This window comes from Polyergus mexicanus, unplaced genomic scaffold (assembly GCF_030449975.1).
Source record: "Polyergus mexicanus isolate NDT 795.1 unplaced genomic scaffold, iyPolMexi1.0 SCAF_9, whole genome shotgun sequence".
In the NCBI taxonomy this organism is placed as follows: domain Eukaryota; kingdom Metazoa; phylum Arthropoda; class Insecta; order Hymenoptera; family Formicidae; genus Polyergus; species Polyergus mexicanus.
The window spans coordinates 3840866-3858301 of NW_027223329.1; the positions used below are offsets into that span (position 1 = coordinate 3840866).

Genomic DNA, 17436 nt, shown 5'->3' on the forward strand with positions numbered 1-17436 from the left:
TACGAATATCTATATGTATTTTACGAACTCAAATTTATTTTGGCATAACACAATTTGTAATTTTGTTCGTAAGGACGTAATCAAGTTATATAAGAGGATATTTCAGATATTTTACAGAAAGTAAGTATATATATGTAATATATAGGGTGTCCTAGACCACCCGTATACTCCTTTTCTATCAAAAACTAAGCATTTTAGAGAAAAACGTTTTGAACAAAAATTGTATGGTTTTGAGGGGAACATAAGATGGTATCATTGGTTTGACCTTGGATAGCATCGTTAAGGTCAAGTCAAGGACACTTTTAATTTCTTAAATGGAACTCCCTATTTTTTATTGCATATTCTTATAGCTTATGTCGAGAGCTTTCCAAAACACCATAATAAAGTATTTTTTCATAAAGTATTTTTCGAGTTATAAGGCTTGAAAGTTACAATATTGTGACATAATATTTTGCTAAATATTTATTATTTTTTAAATTCCTTACTTTTTATTTTTGCAAACAATACGAATCAATTAAATGTAACAAGACAAAACACATAATTTTCTTAAAGAAACACTTGTTGTGTAACTGCTTATTGCATATTCATTATTTGCTTAGCTTTTCACGATTGGGGGTGCTTAATTTGCGTGAGTCCCCTTGTCTCTCACGATTCGGAGTGCTTGATTTGCTTGAGTCCCTTTGCCTCTCACGATTCAGAGTGCTTGATTAACGTGAGTCCCCTTGCCTCTCACGATTCGGGGTGCTTGATTAACGTGAGTCCCCTTGCCTCTCACGATTCGGGGATGAATGCAGAATGTACATGCTATGTATTTGTGTTTGCTCCAGCGATGTGTTCAAATTGAGCACAATTTTCTGCAATGCAAGCATCTACTCTATTTTGAAAGCTATTGGCTGCTCAAAGAATTTCATCAGCATCTAAAGATTGAATTGCTTCATTTATTCTACAGATCATATTGTCCCTCGTAGTCGTGCGTTCACGGTAAACCAAGTCATTTATTCTTCCCCATAAATAATAATTAAAGACAGTGAGGTCTGGTGATTGGGGTGGATAATTGATAGGACTGTATTTGCCTATCCACCTGTTAGGAAACATAACATTTAATGCTGCACGAGCAACTCTGGATGTATGTGATGGACATGCATCTTGCTGGAACCACATGTCCAGGCGCAATTGCAGAGGAAGATTTTTTAATAAGATAGGAAGATCTGTCTCTAATAAGACGGAATATCTATCACCATTTAGATTTTCGTCGAAGAAAATAGGATCTACGATTTGACTTCCAATATAGCCGCACCAAACATTAGGTTTGTTTTGTAGAGTGCAATTTATCTGTAAAAGTAAAGAAATGTATGTATAAATATATATAAATAAAAAAATTACATTATTAATTTAGTTCAAATTTAAATTTATCTCTTAGATTTTTCTTATCTAAACCAATTATAATATCATGGTATCAATTCTGTATTTCAGTTTTGGTGAAAATGCAAAAAATGAACAGCATAAGTAATTATTGATTGATTATTACTTGTAGATCTAACAATTTAGATCAATCAATACTGCTCACTTTTCCATTTTCATCATACTAAAATACAGAATTAATACCTACATGTATTAATTAGAATATATACCTTTATCCTTTTTTACCGGACCTAACTTTGCGGAATTTGCAGGTTGATCATTTTGATCAGATGAAGCAGTCAATACTGGTTCGATCCATGGTTTTTGACCACATAATTCATCCATAGCCTATAAGCATTTATCTATATATATAAATATTTAAACATTAATCTTACAGTATATCAGCATATCTCAAAATATTCCCACGTTTTCCTAGAGTTCCCCGACTTATTATTATGATCTTTTATTTGTTTATATGTTCTTTTTAATGTTTGGAATTTTGTGTTACATTTTTTTCCCGGAGATCTTATAACCTTTATTTGCCATTTCTTTTCCTATACGCTCTCAACATAAATGTTGCTTCATTTTACCAGATGTAAATATTTCTTTATGTTCTTTGTAAAGATGTATTAACAATAACGTTTCATTATTATTCCATATGTAGGTCTGCAATATTATATCACAAATACATTAGAGCAAAATAATATGTAATATGAAAAAGATCATGCGTTAATTTTCATTATATAAATATCTTCATTATTAGATCTTGTATCTGACATATCTGAGACATCTGATGTATCTGATGTAGAACTCATTCTTACTGCACTTGTACTGCATCTGCTAACAGAATTATATTTGACAAATAAATTAATAAATATATATATATATATATATATATATATATATATATATATATATACATACATTTAGATAATATAAGAGTTATATAACAGATTTTCATACATACCAGAATTGGATATATTTTCTTTGGCATATTTTAGTAATGCTGAGGCAAAGTTTAAATCTAAAAAGTATAAATTTTATGTAATAATATGACACTCACCCAAAATTAGCAACATATTAAATGCCTCTTTATTCAAATAGGACATGGCTAGATAAACCGAAAATAATGAATATGAATTAGCCCAAATTGAACCTTTTACGACTTTTTTGGAAAAAATTTTTTTGGATGTTCTATTAGAAGTACATAAATAGGAAACTTTGCTTTCGTCAAAGCGTGCTGCAAAAGTAAAAGAGGAAGTTCTAGTAGCATTCTAATACCTGTCGCAAGTTAGGTATATAGGATAATAATGAGATACACGGAGTGACACACACGAATGACGTCACGCGAATGACAACAATGCTTTTTCAATAACTATCAATCACACAATAAAAAATCGGTACTCTTCTTTCCTGATGGTATACGCTAAATTTAAGTCTTTGTCGAAAATAATTCAATATGTACTTGGTGAATAGACATTCTGTAAGAATGAAACTTAATGCATAAATGTGAATGCCTACAGAGATTACACAGCGCGTAATAGTTTATTCCAGGTATTTTAGACATTGTTCTTAACAAAAACACAAGAATTGCAATAATTGTAAATGGCATTAAAATTGTTCTTCAGTTTTGTAGATTAGTGCGCTATGTACTGTGCCACGCTACGCCCTTACACAAGTGTTTCTTTAAGAAAATTATGTGTTTTGTTTACATTAATTGATTCGTATTGTTCGCAAAAATAAAAAGTAAGGAATTTGAAAAACAAATACTTGACAAAATACAATATTATGTCACAATACTGTAACTTTCAAGCCTTATAACTCGAAAAGTACTTTACGAAAAAATACTTTATTATAGTATTTTGGAAAGCTCTCGACATAAGCTATAAGAATATGCAATAAAAAATAGCGGGTTCCATTTAAGAAATTAAAGGTGTCCTTGACTTGACCTTAACGATGCCATCCAAGGTCAAACCAATGATACCATCTTATGTTCCCCTCAAAACCATACAATTTCTGTTCAAAAGTTCAGTTTTTCTCTAAAATGCTTAGTTTTTGAAAGAAAAGGGGTGTACGGGTGGTCTAGGGCACCCTGTATAAATAGACTGTGTAATATTAAATTTATATTTAAAAAAAAATTTTATTCTATAATACATATTGTTGTAGGTATTCTCTATTAACAAAAGATATTCATACCTTGTAATCTTAAATCTTCCTTATGGTTAACCTCAATATTGCACTGTGCATCATTATTATCCACTGCATTTAAATTTCTATTCTTCTTTACACTGATGCAAATATCATTTTTCTTTGCATCCAATACTATATCTTGATTACTATATTTTGTATTAATAGAACTAACATTATCAGTCTCAGACATCACTAGTGCAATATTTTCTGTAATTCGTCATACATATACATATAAAGAGTTCAATTTATTGTATCAAAATTATAATAATATTACATGTTAATGAATATGCAGTGCTGGGAATAAATGATGTTGGGATCACAGTATAAAAGGTCGATTTATTTATAATCACTTTTTAACACGCGTGCAAGAGGCAAACGTTAAAACCGGAAGAAGAAGAATTAGTGAACCGATAAAAGGATCAAAACAGCGGGAAATTAAAACAATAAATCTAAGCTGAACACAAAATAATAAGCTGAATTAAATATAACAAATTTAGTTTTTCTTATTATATTATTGCAACATATATAACTATAAATATTGTACATATATATATATATATATATATATATATATATATATATATATATATATATACAAGCAATATATATTGCACAAGTATCATTTTGACTCTAACACAAAATAATTTTATCTTATCAAGTAATATTGTGTTTTTTGTATCCAGAATTTTTAGAGAAAAGTCTTTTTTACGAAAAAATATTACTTGGAACAGATCTTATATATAACTCGAATATAGTTTTCATAATTTACACATCGGACATCGATTAGCTTCTAAACGTTTAATTGGAAACAACAAGCAACGACCACAGGGTATGAAAGCATGTATTCGTTCGTTAGTATAACACACGGTACAAGTGTCTGAGGAAGATTTTTCTTTGGATGTACTTTGATTATCCTGGAGAATCCAGTTTACAATATGAAAAGGAAGATCTTCTATAAATGCATTGCTCTCATTTGTGTTTGTGGACGAATTCAAATATCCGTAATCATCTTTCGGAATTTCATACATTGATGTAACATCTATAAAAAATAAAAGAAAAAAATGTAAGAATATTCTTTAGATATTAAGATTGAATTTCATATCTTGAAGCAGCTTGGGTTACTAAATAATAGTATTAAACCTTGGATATTTGTGAATTCAGTTTCAGAATTAGAAGTAATATCGATTATTTGAGATTCCTCATGCATCATTTGCGCAATTATTGTATGTGTAACTTTTGTCCTCTGTGTATTGAAAGAAATTTCTGTATCTTGGTCAGGAAATGAAAGATCGTTTTTATATATTTTTATTTAAATATAAACTGGTAACAAAAAAGATACACAAGCAACATTAACATTAATAATGAAAACATTTGAAAAATGGCAGACTTGTATTATATAATATTTGACGTCGCTACCGCTTCGCTTGATAATTAAGGACTGATAAAATATGACAAAATTTTTGATACTTGCAACATCTCTTCTGGATACATTGTCTTCTTTTCTTCGACTAGATGAATTTGCATATCGAGATCTTCATCTGATGCAATTTTGCCTTCCTGAAATGAAAAAATGAAATGTTTATAAGAATATTGCAAGGATGGGTGCAGGGATGCGAGAATTATGCTTGAATATATCAGAAATAACTGAGGATCGTAACTTTAAACGACACTTAGTTTATTATAATTGTCGTGTTAACAATAATTTGAACAGACGCGAATATAAACCGCATGTTGTATACGAACTTCGTGTACAAAGAACTTGAAACGCGTAGTTATATAAATGAACGCGCGAGCAACTGATTTTTCTCGCAGCCGAAATTCGAGTCATGGCTTGTGCATGCTACAGGCTGCTCAGGGTCACATGACCGCTTCCAGCCAATTCGAAATCATCATGACGTATAGTAAGGTATAGTAAAGTCATTCCGGTATTCATAATCAGTTCTTATATTTAAGACCGTCTTAAGCACGATCTTAAGATGTCCTGAACCAATCATAGAGCCGTATTAGCATCTTAAGACATTACTTAAGACGGTCTTGAAATAAGAACTGACTATGAATACCGGCTATAGATATATAGAATGGACTGAGCATTGCCAGATAGACAAATGCGCACTAGCTGTAGAAAAAGAGATACTACACGGGAGGTCTATGTTTATCCCCTTTCCTAACATTTTATTGTTGATTTTTTATATAGGGGAAAAAAATCACCAATGAGATGCTAGGAAAAAAGACAAAACAGACTGGAACTTATTCCCAAAATTTGTACAGACTATTCAGATAGACTGTATACATTATACATATGTATATACTATATACACTATACGCTATATACATTGTGTACAATGTGTATAATCTGTACAATATTTATAATATTTATATTATATACAGTTTACATGTGCTGTTGCATTATTTCGGCCATTCTCTCCCCATTATTTCGATGCTTATTGCGGAATTCCGTGCTTGTTTTCTCTGCCGCAGTCTGCTTGGCTCGATATTGCATGCGTATTAATGTTACCAAACAAGCAGGATTCTGCTTCCTGGAGCTCTTTCCACGTATAATACTGCCAATGGCCGTGATGTGGATATTATTTTAGCTAGAATCGCTTCATCGTGAGCGATAGTGCATTCTTGTCTGCATTTATGTTTTCTTCGCGAAGGTCCAACGTGAAATAGGATGAGACACTTATTATTTTGTCGTCAACTTCTTTGTCTCACAAGGGGAATCCACGGGCTGGGAAATGAAGTTCGGGATGAGGCTTCGTGTGGTAATAGTAGTACCCGAAACTCATACCATGTTCAAGCCATAGGACCCCATAGGCCCCCAGTTCCGAGAAAAAGCGCCTCAAACTTTTTGTAGGATTTTATAAACCTAAAAGTTTTCTCCATTTCCAAGCGGCCCGGTGGCCGAAGCGGTAGCGGACCAGCGTGGTAAGCCAGAGGTTCCGTGTTCGGACCTCTGCTCGTGAACTTTTTTTTTCATAAATTTTTTTTATGCATTTTATTTTTAAGTTTGTTTAATATTATTATAATAATCATACAAATATTTATTATTATTACAATTTTATTATCTTTATTATTAATTACTCGGGCTCCGCCCGAGTAACTTACTGATTTGATTATAAAAGAAAATGACACTTTTGTATTCGGAATAAATATATATATATATATCTGCTTTATTCCCAAATTGGCTTGATCACAAAGTTCCCGCACGTTAGCTCGCGTCGCGTATCGATAGCGAATATCTTGGCGTGCGCATGTCTGGAATCGAGTTTCGGTCGCGAGATTCACTCCTCGATCTTTCGTCTTTCTTTCTACTGACTGCGTGGCTTTAATTTAATAGTTGCCCGTAATTAGCGTTATTGACTGCCCGCTTGATAATTATTGTGACTGCCCGCGTAATGTTATTTAATGATAAAGACTGCCTGCCGCTTATTAGCGATGGGCCTTTTTATTATGTCCCCTTGGTTTCTCGGGAAGGGATCGTTTAGCGGCCGGGCCACATGTCGTCGCTCGATTCTGGCGGCAAGACCCGGATGCAAGTAAGGAGTTCGAAATAGGACTTCTTTGCTTGCATTTTCGCAATTTTCTTATTCCGTTTGTCTTGATTTCCGTGTTTTCGCAATGGAGTGATTGCGCGGTCGCTCGGGCTTCACGCGTGGCTCGCGTTGTTAGCGCTTCGCTCGTAACGTGATCTGTATTCGTGTTACACATTGAGCAATGCCTTATCGTATAAAATAATATATATCTAAAATAATATATATCTATTAATTCGTGTACAGCCTTTTCGGGCTGTAACAGTTTTCTTTGCAGGCCGAGTGAGCGGTCGTCGCGTACAGCTCGGGATTGTCGCGTCCTATTCAGATTTATATCTTGTAATCGTTGCCGAACGTAGTTCGGGGCCAATTGGATGCCGTTCGGCAACGTTATGTAATCGATACAAAGCAAAATATGAAATTTACAATCATAACGTAAATCTACAAAATGATTTTATAATAGTATTATATATATTTTTAAAATTACTTTTTACACTTAAAAATACACTTTATTTAAATTTATATAGATTGTATTATAATCATATTATCGTAGCATATTGCAACGCAATGTTATAAAAATTTTTTATTGTACAGATATTAAAAATATTTTATATTTACAAAACATATATATATTATATATCTGTTAACAATTGCATTGTCGTAGCTTAGCACTAATGTTTCTGCAAACTTGAACCATAAAATTGAATAAAAAATATAGATACTTACTTCATTCCAAAAGAAAGTTTTGCATTTTATAATTTGATTTTATTGTTTAAGTTTGCAGAAGTAATAGTGCTATACTGCAATTGTTAGGATATATATATATATATATATATATATATATATATATATATATATATATATATTCTGTAAAAATAAAATATTTTTAATATTTGTAAGATTAAAAATTTTAATAACATTATATTGCAATATGCTAAACCTTGAAATATATAAAATATATTTTTAAAATAATAAATAATAATATCTTGTTTTTTATGTTCTAATTATAAGTTATTGATATAAAATTATGCATATAAATAAAGATGAGTAAATAATAAATAGTTAATTTATTTTTTGAATAATTATTTATTTATTTTTAATAATTACAAACATATTAATAATTTCTACAATTTTAATAATATTGTTACATAATTATTGTTATAATTGGCATATATGTTATTTTAAATTGTTAAACTAAAATAATGCTACTGAAGTATGCAATCACATATGTATATTACAAACAGAAAAAAAATTATTTATTTTTTCGTGCGAGCAAAATAATGGTAATATCACGTATAAAATCTGTTTAGAAAAAAATAAAAATAAAACTTATAAACTATACAATTTCGCGAACTCAATATTTCATTAACTTAACGCAAATTTAGGTATCTCTGTATGTATACATTTATAAAACTTATATCATTCTTAATCGTAAGAAAAGAAATATTTTTAGAAACTTAATGTATAGTATACTGTATACTTTGTGTTTTTAAAATAATACTATGTATGTTTTAACTACTATTAACGTTAGAGTTCATAAATTACATTTTTGAAACTTTTTGCATTACATTTATGTTTTATATGATTTTTTTTATATCTGTCTTAATAAATCATTAAACTTAAATAATGAAATATATAATTATATATATTACATTCAGAAACATGAAACACATACACAAGTATGTTACGTTTAAGTATGATATGTTTAAGTATGATATAGTAGTCAAGCATATTATGTATTACATATGTATAAAAAGAGGAGGTAAAGAAAGAGAGAGGGAGACAATCTATCATATAAATATATATCTATGTTTCATGTTTTTGAATATAATATATATAATTATGTATTTCATTATATATACCAAACAATATTAATTGACACAATTATGAATTTGATAAAATATTTTCCTTGTCTACATCTCTCTCTTCGATGTCTCTTAGTTTGTTAAAAAAAGAAAGTACTTTATATTTGGTTGCGACCTTACGTGATTTTGTACCAGAGATTGGATGAATATTCAAAAAATACTTCTGTATAAATTCCAAAGTGCATGCACAATGTGTAGGATATTCCATGTTAAAAACATAGTACGCAGACATCAACATTTCCAGAGCTTCATAAAAACAATATGTTCTCTCAATCTGTATTGCTTCTATAAATAAATAAAACATCCGGCGTTCCATATCATCTATAACACACAACCAAGCACATACACATAAAAATATGATAATTACAATAATTTTAAATCTAAGATAATTCTAAAATAATATATTACCTACGATTACAATGCATGGTGCAGCAATAGATGCTTCAATTTCTTTCAATGCTGTCCCCTCCTATACAATAAATTAGTTACAAAAATCGTATAATATCGTATAATATAATTAACAAACATAATGATATATATTCAAATGAGATTTACAGGATATGTTTTAAATAATAAATAGAAGTCTTCTTTAAAATGTTTCATTATGATCTTGATTAATTTAAGCTCTATTAGCTCAGTTGAATTAATAATTTCTTTATAATTTTTAAGATGTCCATAGGTAAATATTTTTTTCTGTTTCTTTAACATTTGTTCTTTTAGTATACTTATAAAGTGTCCCATTAATTTGTGGTAATGCCAGAATAAATATTTTTTTTGTAGAAGTATTGGCCATGAAGTCTTAATATTTTGAATCGTAGGTGGTTTATGGACATTATTGAGAAATAAACGTTGCGCAGGATATGTTACTTCAAGATATAAATAAATTTTCTTTTGAATGTCAGGATCGCTTTCTAGATCATCTTGAAGGATTACTTGCCGTAGAAATTCAGTTTTATCTTCTATTGTATCTTCTGTTTCTGATTCAACATAATTGTCAGGCTGCCAATTGCTGCATCCAGCTTTGGCAGATAAAACTTTTCGTTGTTTTTTCAACGGTATATTTAAACTTCGGCTTAAAGATCTTTTCATGTGTGGTCTATTAAGATAGCAATTTCTATCACGAAGTTTTAAATATAATGTGTGACCTCCATCTCCGAAACATTTACCATCTTCATCCGTATCCTTGAATGTTTGAGGATATTTTTCGATTACCTTTTTAGCTATTATTTTGAATGCTTTAGATGGAATAAATTCTTGCAGATTCCTCATTTCGGAAACTATACGATTTACAACAGTATGTATTACATATTTGCTGCGATTTCCTACTTCCAATTCTTTAAGCACTGTAGATTTCAAATTGTCCCAAGGTATACGAAATCTTGTCCAAATTTCATTATTATCTGATTGTATTTTAATATGCGATACAGTTGTTGGCGATGAAACATGTCGTGTACTTGATGAAGATGAGAAGATAGACATGGAATCACTATGTATACTTAGGGTATCGCAGGATGCCGTACTGAGTAATTCTGTCTCATTTTGAGGTGACCAAAATTCTTCTGATTGCAATAACATAAAAATTTCGCCAGAACAAAACTTTAAAACATCATTATCGTCAACATTTGTACCATCCTTCTCCATAACAAGAGTGGAACCATTAATGCCAAGCTTGTTGTTACTTTTTGTAATAAGTTCAGATAACATATTATCAGATTGATTGCCAAACATCATTTTCAGTATTCTTAATTGAGTCAAAGATAGCTAAAGGAAGTATCAGTAATAATCTTTTAATTTGACTTGCAGTACCTGCAATTTTACATGAATCTTTTATAAATGGAATGCTGTTGTATTCATTTTCATTTATGAATTTAATTTTTTGCAATCGAGAATTTAAAAAGTTATAATTAAACCATCCCTCTTTAACAAAATATTTAATACAATACATAAGATCATAAGGAATAATACCTTCTAATAGATCATGAACTATACAAGGCGGCAATCCTGGATTGCACACATGAAAATGACTAAGTTTATTCAAAGGTGAATCTTGCTTTATGCCTTTTATGATTTTCATAGTTTGTTCCGCTTGTTTTACATATAAATTGTAATTGTCTGGATTTCTATTTATATTTTTACATACATATGTTAATTGTAATTGACTTTGAGTTGTGTCACAAAAACGGCAAAAATATTCTGAGGAATTAAAATTTTCTGTAAAACCACCTATTTGATGACTACCTAAATTGTCGCCTAACATAGCTATTACAGTACCAATGAAATTAATTGATTTATTTGCAACAGAAATAACTACTCCATTTTTCTCTAAATTTTTTAAATCATTTATTAAGGATTCCATTATCTTTTCCCAACGAAAAAACGTGATATGTTTTTCATAACATAGAAAAACAAGCTGTATATGTTCAACTTTTGACCTTAGATAAGCAGGTAAATTTCCAAGGATCATATATAGACCGACAAGTTTAAACTTTTTTTTTAGGCACCTAGCGGATTACATACTTCAAATGCATCTTGATATAATATAATTTGTAATGTATTTTTATTTCCATGAAGAAAATTATTATTTTTTATTACATTACCACTTTGTATATCAGATAACACATTATTATTACAGGAATTATTATAAGAATTTAAGCAGAACTGTCGGATATTGGGATTAGTTAATAAAACTTCTAAAGTTTTCAAAATTGGAACGTAATGGTAATAGCATTGTTGGTGATTGTTATCAAATCCTAAATTTATTTGCACGGGCATTACAACCTGAAAATGTTTTTTAAAATATACATTTCTCGAATAAGTACTTCTAAGACAACCATTTACAGAACTATAAATGTTCGAAAAAAAATTATGGTTACTTTGAAACATATCTCTGATTCTTTTTTTAACATCATTTTGCAAATCACTATCAATTAAAGCAGTGATAAAGTGCTGCTGAGAAAATTCCATTATGGATGATATACCATCTATTATAGCTTGCAAAGTACGTTCTGTCAAAAAATATTTTGTAATTAAATTTAAATACAATTGTGAAATAGCTCTTACATAATCTGCATCATTGGAAAATTGATTCAACATCTCTTCTTCTAAAAAAGCAACACAATTATCACTAGTATCAATACAATTATCACTAGTATCATAATCTAATTCTTTATGAGCATCATCAGCAATATATTGCTTACACAAATTCATATTTGAGTGATGTCTACATATGTGTACTGCATAATTACTGACTGTTTTGAAAAGTGTTTTATCAAAACAAGCTGGGTACCCACAATATATTTTTAGCGTCTTGACATTGTCAAACACATTTTCCATCCATCGCGACCTATCTGTGGAAGGATATCGGCGGAAGGACAACGAAAATTAGCGTTATAAAAAAATAGTACAGAATTTTTCTTTTCGGTTTGACTCAATCTACTTTCACATTTCGGGTGTGTCAAAAATTACACGCTCGGACACCCTATATATATTTATATTTTCGAATTTAGTTTCAGATAAATATGTTATTGGGAAGTAGTTTCTGTTCTATCTAACGTAATTAGTTTTTTGCAATCACGTCTGAATAAATTTTTAGCATTTTAATTTTTTGCTATGCGAATTATTTTCGTGATTTTATATTAACGTACGTAATGGTTAACAGAAGCAAAAGCCGATCACAACGCGAGTCTTATATTTGTTTTGTATTAAATCAAGTATCAAAGGGGATTAGTTAATTATGTTGTTGTGTTACAGGAAGCTTTCCATTTTTTAATTCTCAATTCGCACGCGCTCTGCGCACTTGGTTTTTTTTAAATAAAATATTTGTTCGTGCGTCGTCATAAACATAGAACCGCCACAGTAAGTAACGAAACAAAGGAACGATTCATGCAACCAACCTCATATTCACAAACCAGGCTTATAAATGATGAAACAAAATTATTCTTGCCGTTTCTCGCGATTTGATCCCTCGAGAAGCTCGTGCACGTTTTACAACGGATCGCTATATGTCCGGTTTAAAAACGTGCCGCATGACACACAAGGATGGTGTATCCACTTGTATACGGAGCAACATGATGGCGAGAGGAAAAGGATCGGGGGGAGAAGAAGCAAGGGAGAACACGCACGAACATTGCATTCCCGATGGCAGGTGGAGGAATTTGGACTGTGAATAGCACCGACGAAAAGCGAGACCAGCCGAAGTCCGTCGGTGAAAGACAGAGCAAGAGACAAAGAGAGAGGGGGGAGAGAAAGAGAGAGCAATGGAGAAAGAGAGATAGAACATCTGTAGTCGTTGGCGTCGGATGATGAGGGAGAGAATACCGTAGGGGCCGAGAAAAGAAGAGAGAGAAACAGGCAAAGGACCTCCGCATGAGTCTCTTCTCTTCTCTCGCTACCCTAGGTTAGGTGCTATTGTAATCGATTGGAAATGCGGGACTTCCTCTGATCCTTCTCTATCTTTCTTTCTTTTCTCTCTTCTCTCTCTCTCTCTCTCTCTTTCACACACACACACACACACACACACACACACACACACACACTCTTTTCTTCGACCCTTGCCTGCTATACTCGTTACTCATTGTCTGGCAACCCCCTTGCACCGAGTACGAAGGCATATGCATCGACACACCATCGTGTGCACATGTTCAACACGATATAGGTGCATGGACACGCATGCACGCGTGCACAAATGCACATACAATAGATGGATGAACGGAATATTGGGGGGCGCGAGATATAGTTTGATTTGCTCACCGCGGGGTTAAAAGCAGGAGACACCTTGTGCTTGCGACGTTTCTGTGAGCGAATCCAACCATCCGACCTATCACAAAGTGTCCAACAAGATACCCATGCTTTTGTTTTCTCTTGTTTACGAGATTGTCGTGTTCTTCGTTTCTTGATGCGAAATCTTATTAAATGATTTTTTTCTACCTTGGATTAAAGATGCTGTACTTTCTTCTAATAAGCACTCTTTGGGTAGCTAACAGAAATTCTTTAAGATACTTGTATAAATATGAAATAAAATTAGTTTTGTAATCGCTGAGAGAATGAAAAAATGGTAAAATAAATATGTTAAAAAGATTAAAATATCTATCCCAACTAACCCAAGAAATCAAAATTTAAAAAACATTTAACAATCATAACAGGAAATTTTAGCTCGATTTTTCTAACTAATACCCACTGCTCCCTTCTTGTCGCTCACATGTTAGCAACGAGTTATGGCGGATCGCGGTGCCTCTTCCATCTGACGCCTACCGTTGACCACGTCTGTCGTAATGTGAAGGGGTCTCCGTACACGAGAACAGACACAGATTCCCCACTTGTAAACGCCGCATAGTTATTCCCATCTATTATTATAGCACTTTCCGCATAATAAATAATTGTGCATCGGGTCCGGATGATCAACGCACAATACACAATTAAATTTTAAATGAAATATTAGTTTTTTCGAATATTTTAAACGAGAGCACATGATAACACGATGAACTCTCTGTCCACGATACATTTGACAACGATAAAGATTGCACGGTACGGAAGTCAATCTGAAGTCGTCCAAAGATTAAAGTAAAGACTAGGTTCATTAGATGATGTAGTTAATAATTTTTTTTGTTTTTTCCGATACTTTCCATTAGTAATGTCATCAATCTTTGTTGAAGAATTCTGCTGAATTGCCTTTAAAGCTTCTCTTTGTTGATCTAAAATATTCAATTCAATCATTTCTCTTGCCAAATATAATTTTTTTAGATTAAAAAATTTTACATATTATTTAAGGATAGTTTATATATAATTACCTCTGGCCTCCTGTGTTAAAAAATTGATTGATGCTGTTATTATTAAACCAGGGACAACATCTAAAACATTTGGATCAACTTTGTCTATATTTTTTTTGTGGCCTTCCTCGTGCGAGAAATCTTGATTGTCTTTTAGCGGTTAATATATTTTTATTTTGTTGTTTTAAATTAGACCAATACTTCTTCAACTGTTGTGCATCTCTCTATAATATAAAACATTGTCTATATTAAAAAGAATTTATAAAACTGTGAAAATAATAAAATAAATTTAATATATATTAATATCTTAAACAATCACTTCATATCAATTATTCATTAATATATAATTTTGAATGTGATTACGTTACAAAACGTTCTTCTTGAGAAAAGTTTTACAGCGTTTTGGAATCTAGCTCTGGTAGCGAATGTACACATTTCTGCATTATGTATCTATATACTTGTAGATATTGAATGTCATTGGTCATATTTTTACGGAATCCCGAACATTTCCAAAATCGGGTGCTTAAGAACGAATTTTATTAAGGCACTCTCAAGTTTCTGGATTCTTTAAGACTCATCTGTGCATATAGAACATTTTCAAGATAATTTTGAACACCAAAGCGATCTTGACGAAGACTATCCCAAGACAGATTTTAAATAACATCTATGAATTCTGCCCTATATAGAACTCGCAGTTCGCTGACGAGATAATAAAACACAGCAGGGAGTGGGGAGATGGAGCATAATCTCCGTCAAAAGTACATACCAGAGATCAAAACCCCTCCTTGCCAATAAAAAATCGCAAATGAATACGATATTAGATAACGTCAGATAACGCATAAATAAGACAACAGATTTTCAACAAGGCTAATGATGCATCATTCAAACAGAATGTCTGTTTTTATGTATTTTATTTTCGAAAAGGGATATTCATATAAATATACGTGAATCCAAACATGGAAAAAATTCAAAGATTGAAATTTTTAACTATAAAAATTGATATAATTTTAGTAATTTGATTTTAGTAATTTTAGTAATTATTAATTTGATATATTTAATATCTTAAAAAATTCTACCCCTTTTTCTGGTCACGTTTTTAGCGAAAAATCATTTTATAAATCACAAAATTTTGCCTGAAATTCTAAATTTTGTTCCTCAATTTGAACAATGAGAAAATTTTTTCGATTTTTTGTTCATTACTGAAAACACTTATAATTTTTTAAACGAAATTGTTATATATTTTAGCGTCAATAAATTTCTAAATTTTTTCATGTATACAAATGTATAGTTTTATCATATAAGTAGAATTTTCGGGTTGGCAAGGATTTCTTGTCAATTTAATCTACACAATTCAATGTAAGGCTATTTTATTTTACTTTATTGTAAATTCAATCAATTATTAATATTTTATTTATATGAAATATTAATTTTACCCATGGTTAAACATGGTATACCGTATGTTGTAAGATTCTTAGATTCTGCAGACAAAGTCTAAAATAAATAACCTATTCTAATCCATATTATATAAACTGCTGCTATACATGTAAAATATTTTGAAATTTCTATAATTACAATTAAATTATTTTTTATTAAATATTGTTTTATTGTTGTTTTATTATTGTTGTAACCATATAGAGGGTTTCAGAGCTCTACCAAGAGCTCTATTCAGGGTTATATCTTTGATTTTAACTATAACTTAAAGTTGATTCTTTTGCCACATAAATATCGAAAATATCAAAGTCAAAGTTGATTAACTTTTCAATTGTTAACATATTATGTCCTTGTAATTAATTATTAAATTATAATTGCACTAATTCCGTCGGAAATTTTTTTTACTATTTTTTCCATGTTCCTCGTCAAAAACGTCTTCAGAAACGACCTTTCAGATAGGGGCCCGTAATTATCGTAATCATCCCTAATTCTTACCTTTTGACAAATTAAAATTGATTTATTACATATTTTGCTTCACGCGACGTCTTTTTCTTTTAATGTTTTAATGTTTCATTACTTTTTTTAAAATTCTATTACTAGAATTCTATTAATTCTATTATAATTCTATACTTATACCTTTCAAGAATCTGAAGAAATATTTTTTTTTCCGCTGATATGTAATGTTTGCCTGTGTTAATTTTCTTTTTACACGACATTCTATAAACAAAATTGTACTTGAATTTTAGAAATCTTAAATAATTTTAAATAAATAATTATCACAAAAATAAATGGTTTACTTACTTCACGACATCTGCCAAATTAGCAATGAATGATACAATAGCCATGGCTAATGTAACACAAGATGGTATAAAACTGCGCCTTGAATCCAATATTCCTATCGGAGGAACTAACAGAAATATTACGGAAATAGCCGACTCGAGAATAAGCATGATTTTCAGTACGTCTTCATTAAGTAGATCCCAAATCAAATAAGACTTACTTGTGCGAAAGTCGCAAAGATCGTTTTATTTCATGACTATGAAATCTACCAATCTTAAGACGATCTGAATTGAATAAGACAGACGATGTCAAGATCGTCTTAAGTGTTGACTTGAGACTCAATTATGAATACGGGCCTAAGATTACAATCATAATTGATAAGACATGAGTCTTTAAAAACTTCCTTTATGAAACTAAAAATGTAAAATAAAAATATTTTGGTATTATCATTATGTTTAACGTTATTCTGTT

General features: G+C 30.8%; 2 protein-coding genes and 1 pseudogene across 4 annotated transcripts in view; 1 reads left to right on the forward strand and 2 right to left on the reverse strand.

Moving 5' to 3' along the window:
• Ppa (Partner of paired) overlaps positions 1–17436 on the forward strand; it is a 72971-nt gene that overhangs the window by 43421 nt on the left and 12114 nt on the right. The window lies entirely within an intron of this gene.
• LOC138936447 (uncharacterized) lies at positions 1247–6406 on the reverse strand (annotated as a pseudogene).
• On the reverse strand, positions 8969–10702 carry LOC138936211 (uncharacterized). Of its 3 annotated transcripts, none has more exons than XM_070301417.1 (3): positions 9545–10702; positions 9398–9458; positions 8969–9274 (listed from the first exon to the last, which is right to left on the reverse strand). In XM_070301417.1, exons 1-3 carry the CDS (start codon positions 10691–10693, stop codon positions 9009–9011), a joined length of 1476 nt encoding a protein of 491 aa, XP_070157518.1. In that variant the 5' UTR covers positions 10694–10702; the 3' UTR covers positions 8969–9008. The 3 variants fall into 3 exon arrangements, with proteins under 3 accessions (XP_070157518.1, XP_070157520.1, XP_070157519.1); XM_070301419.1 differs by having other exon boundaries at positions 8969–9310; XM_070301418.1 differs by having other exon boundaries at positions 9132–9274; positions 9402–9458.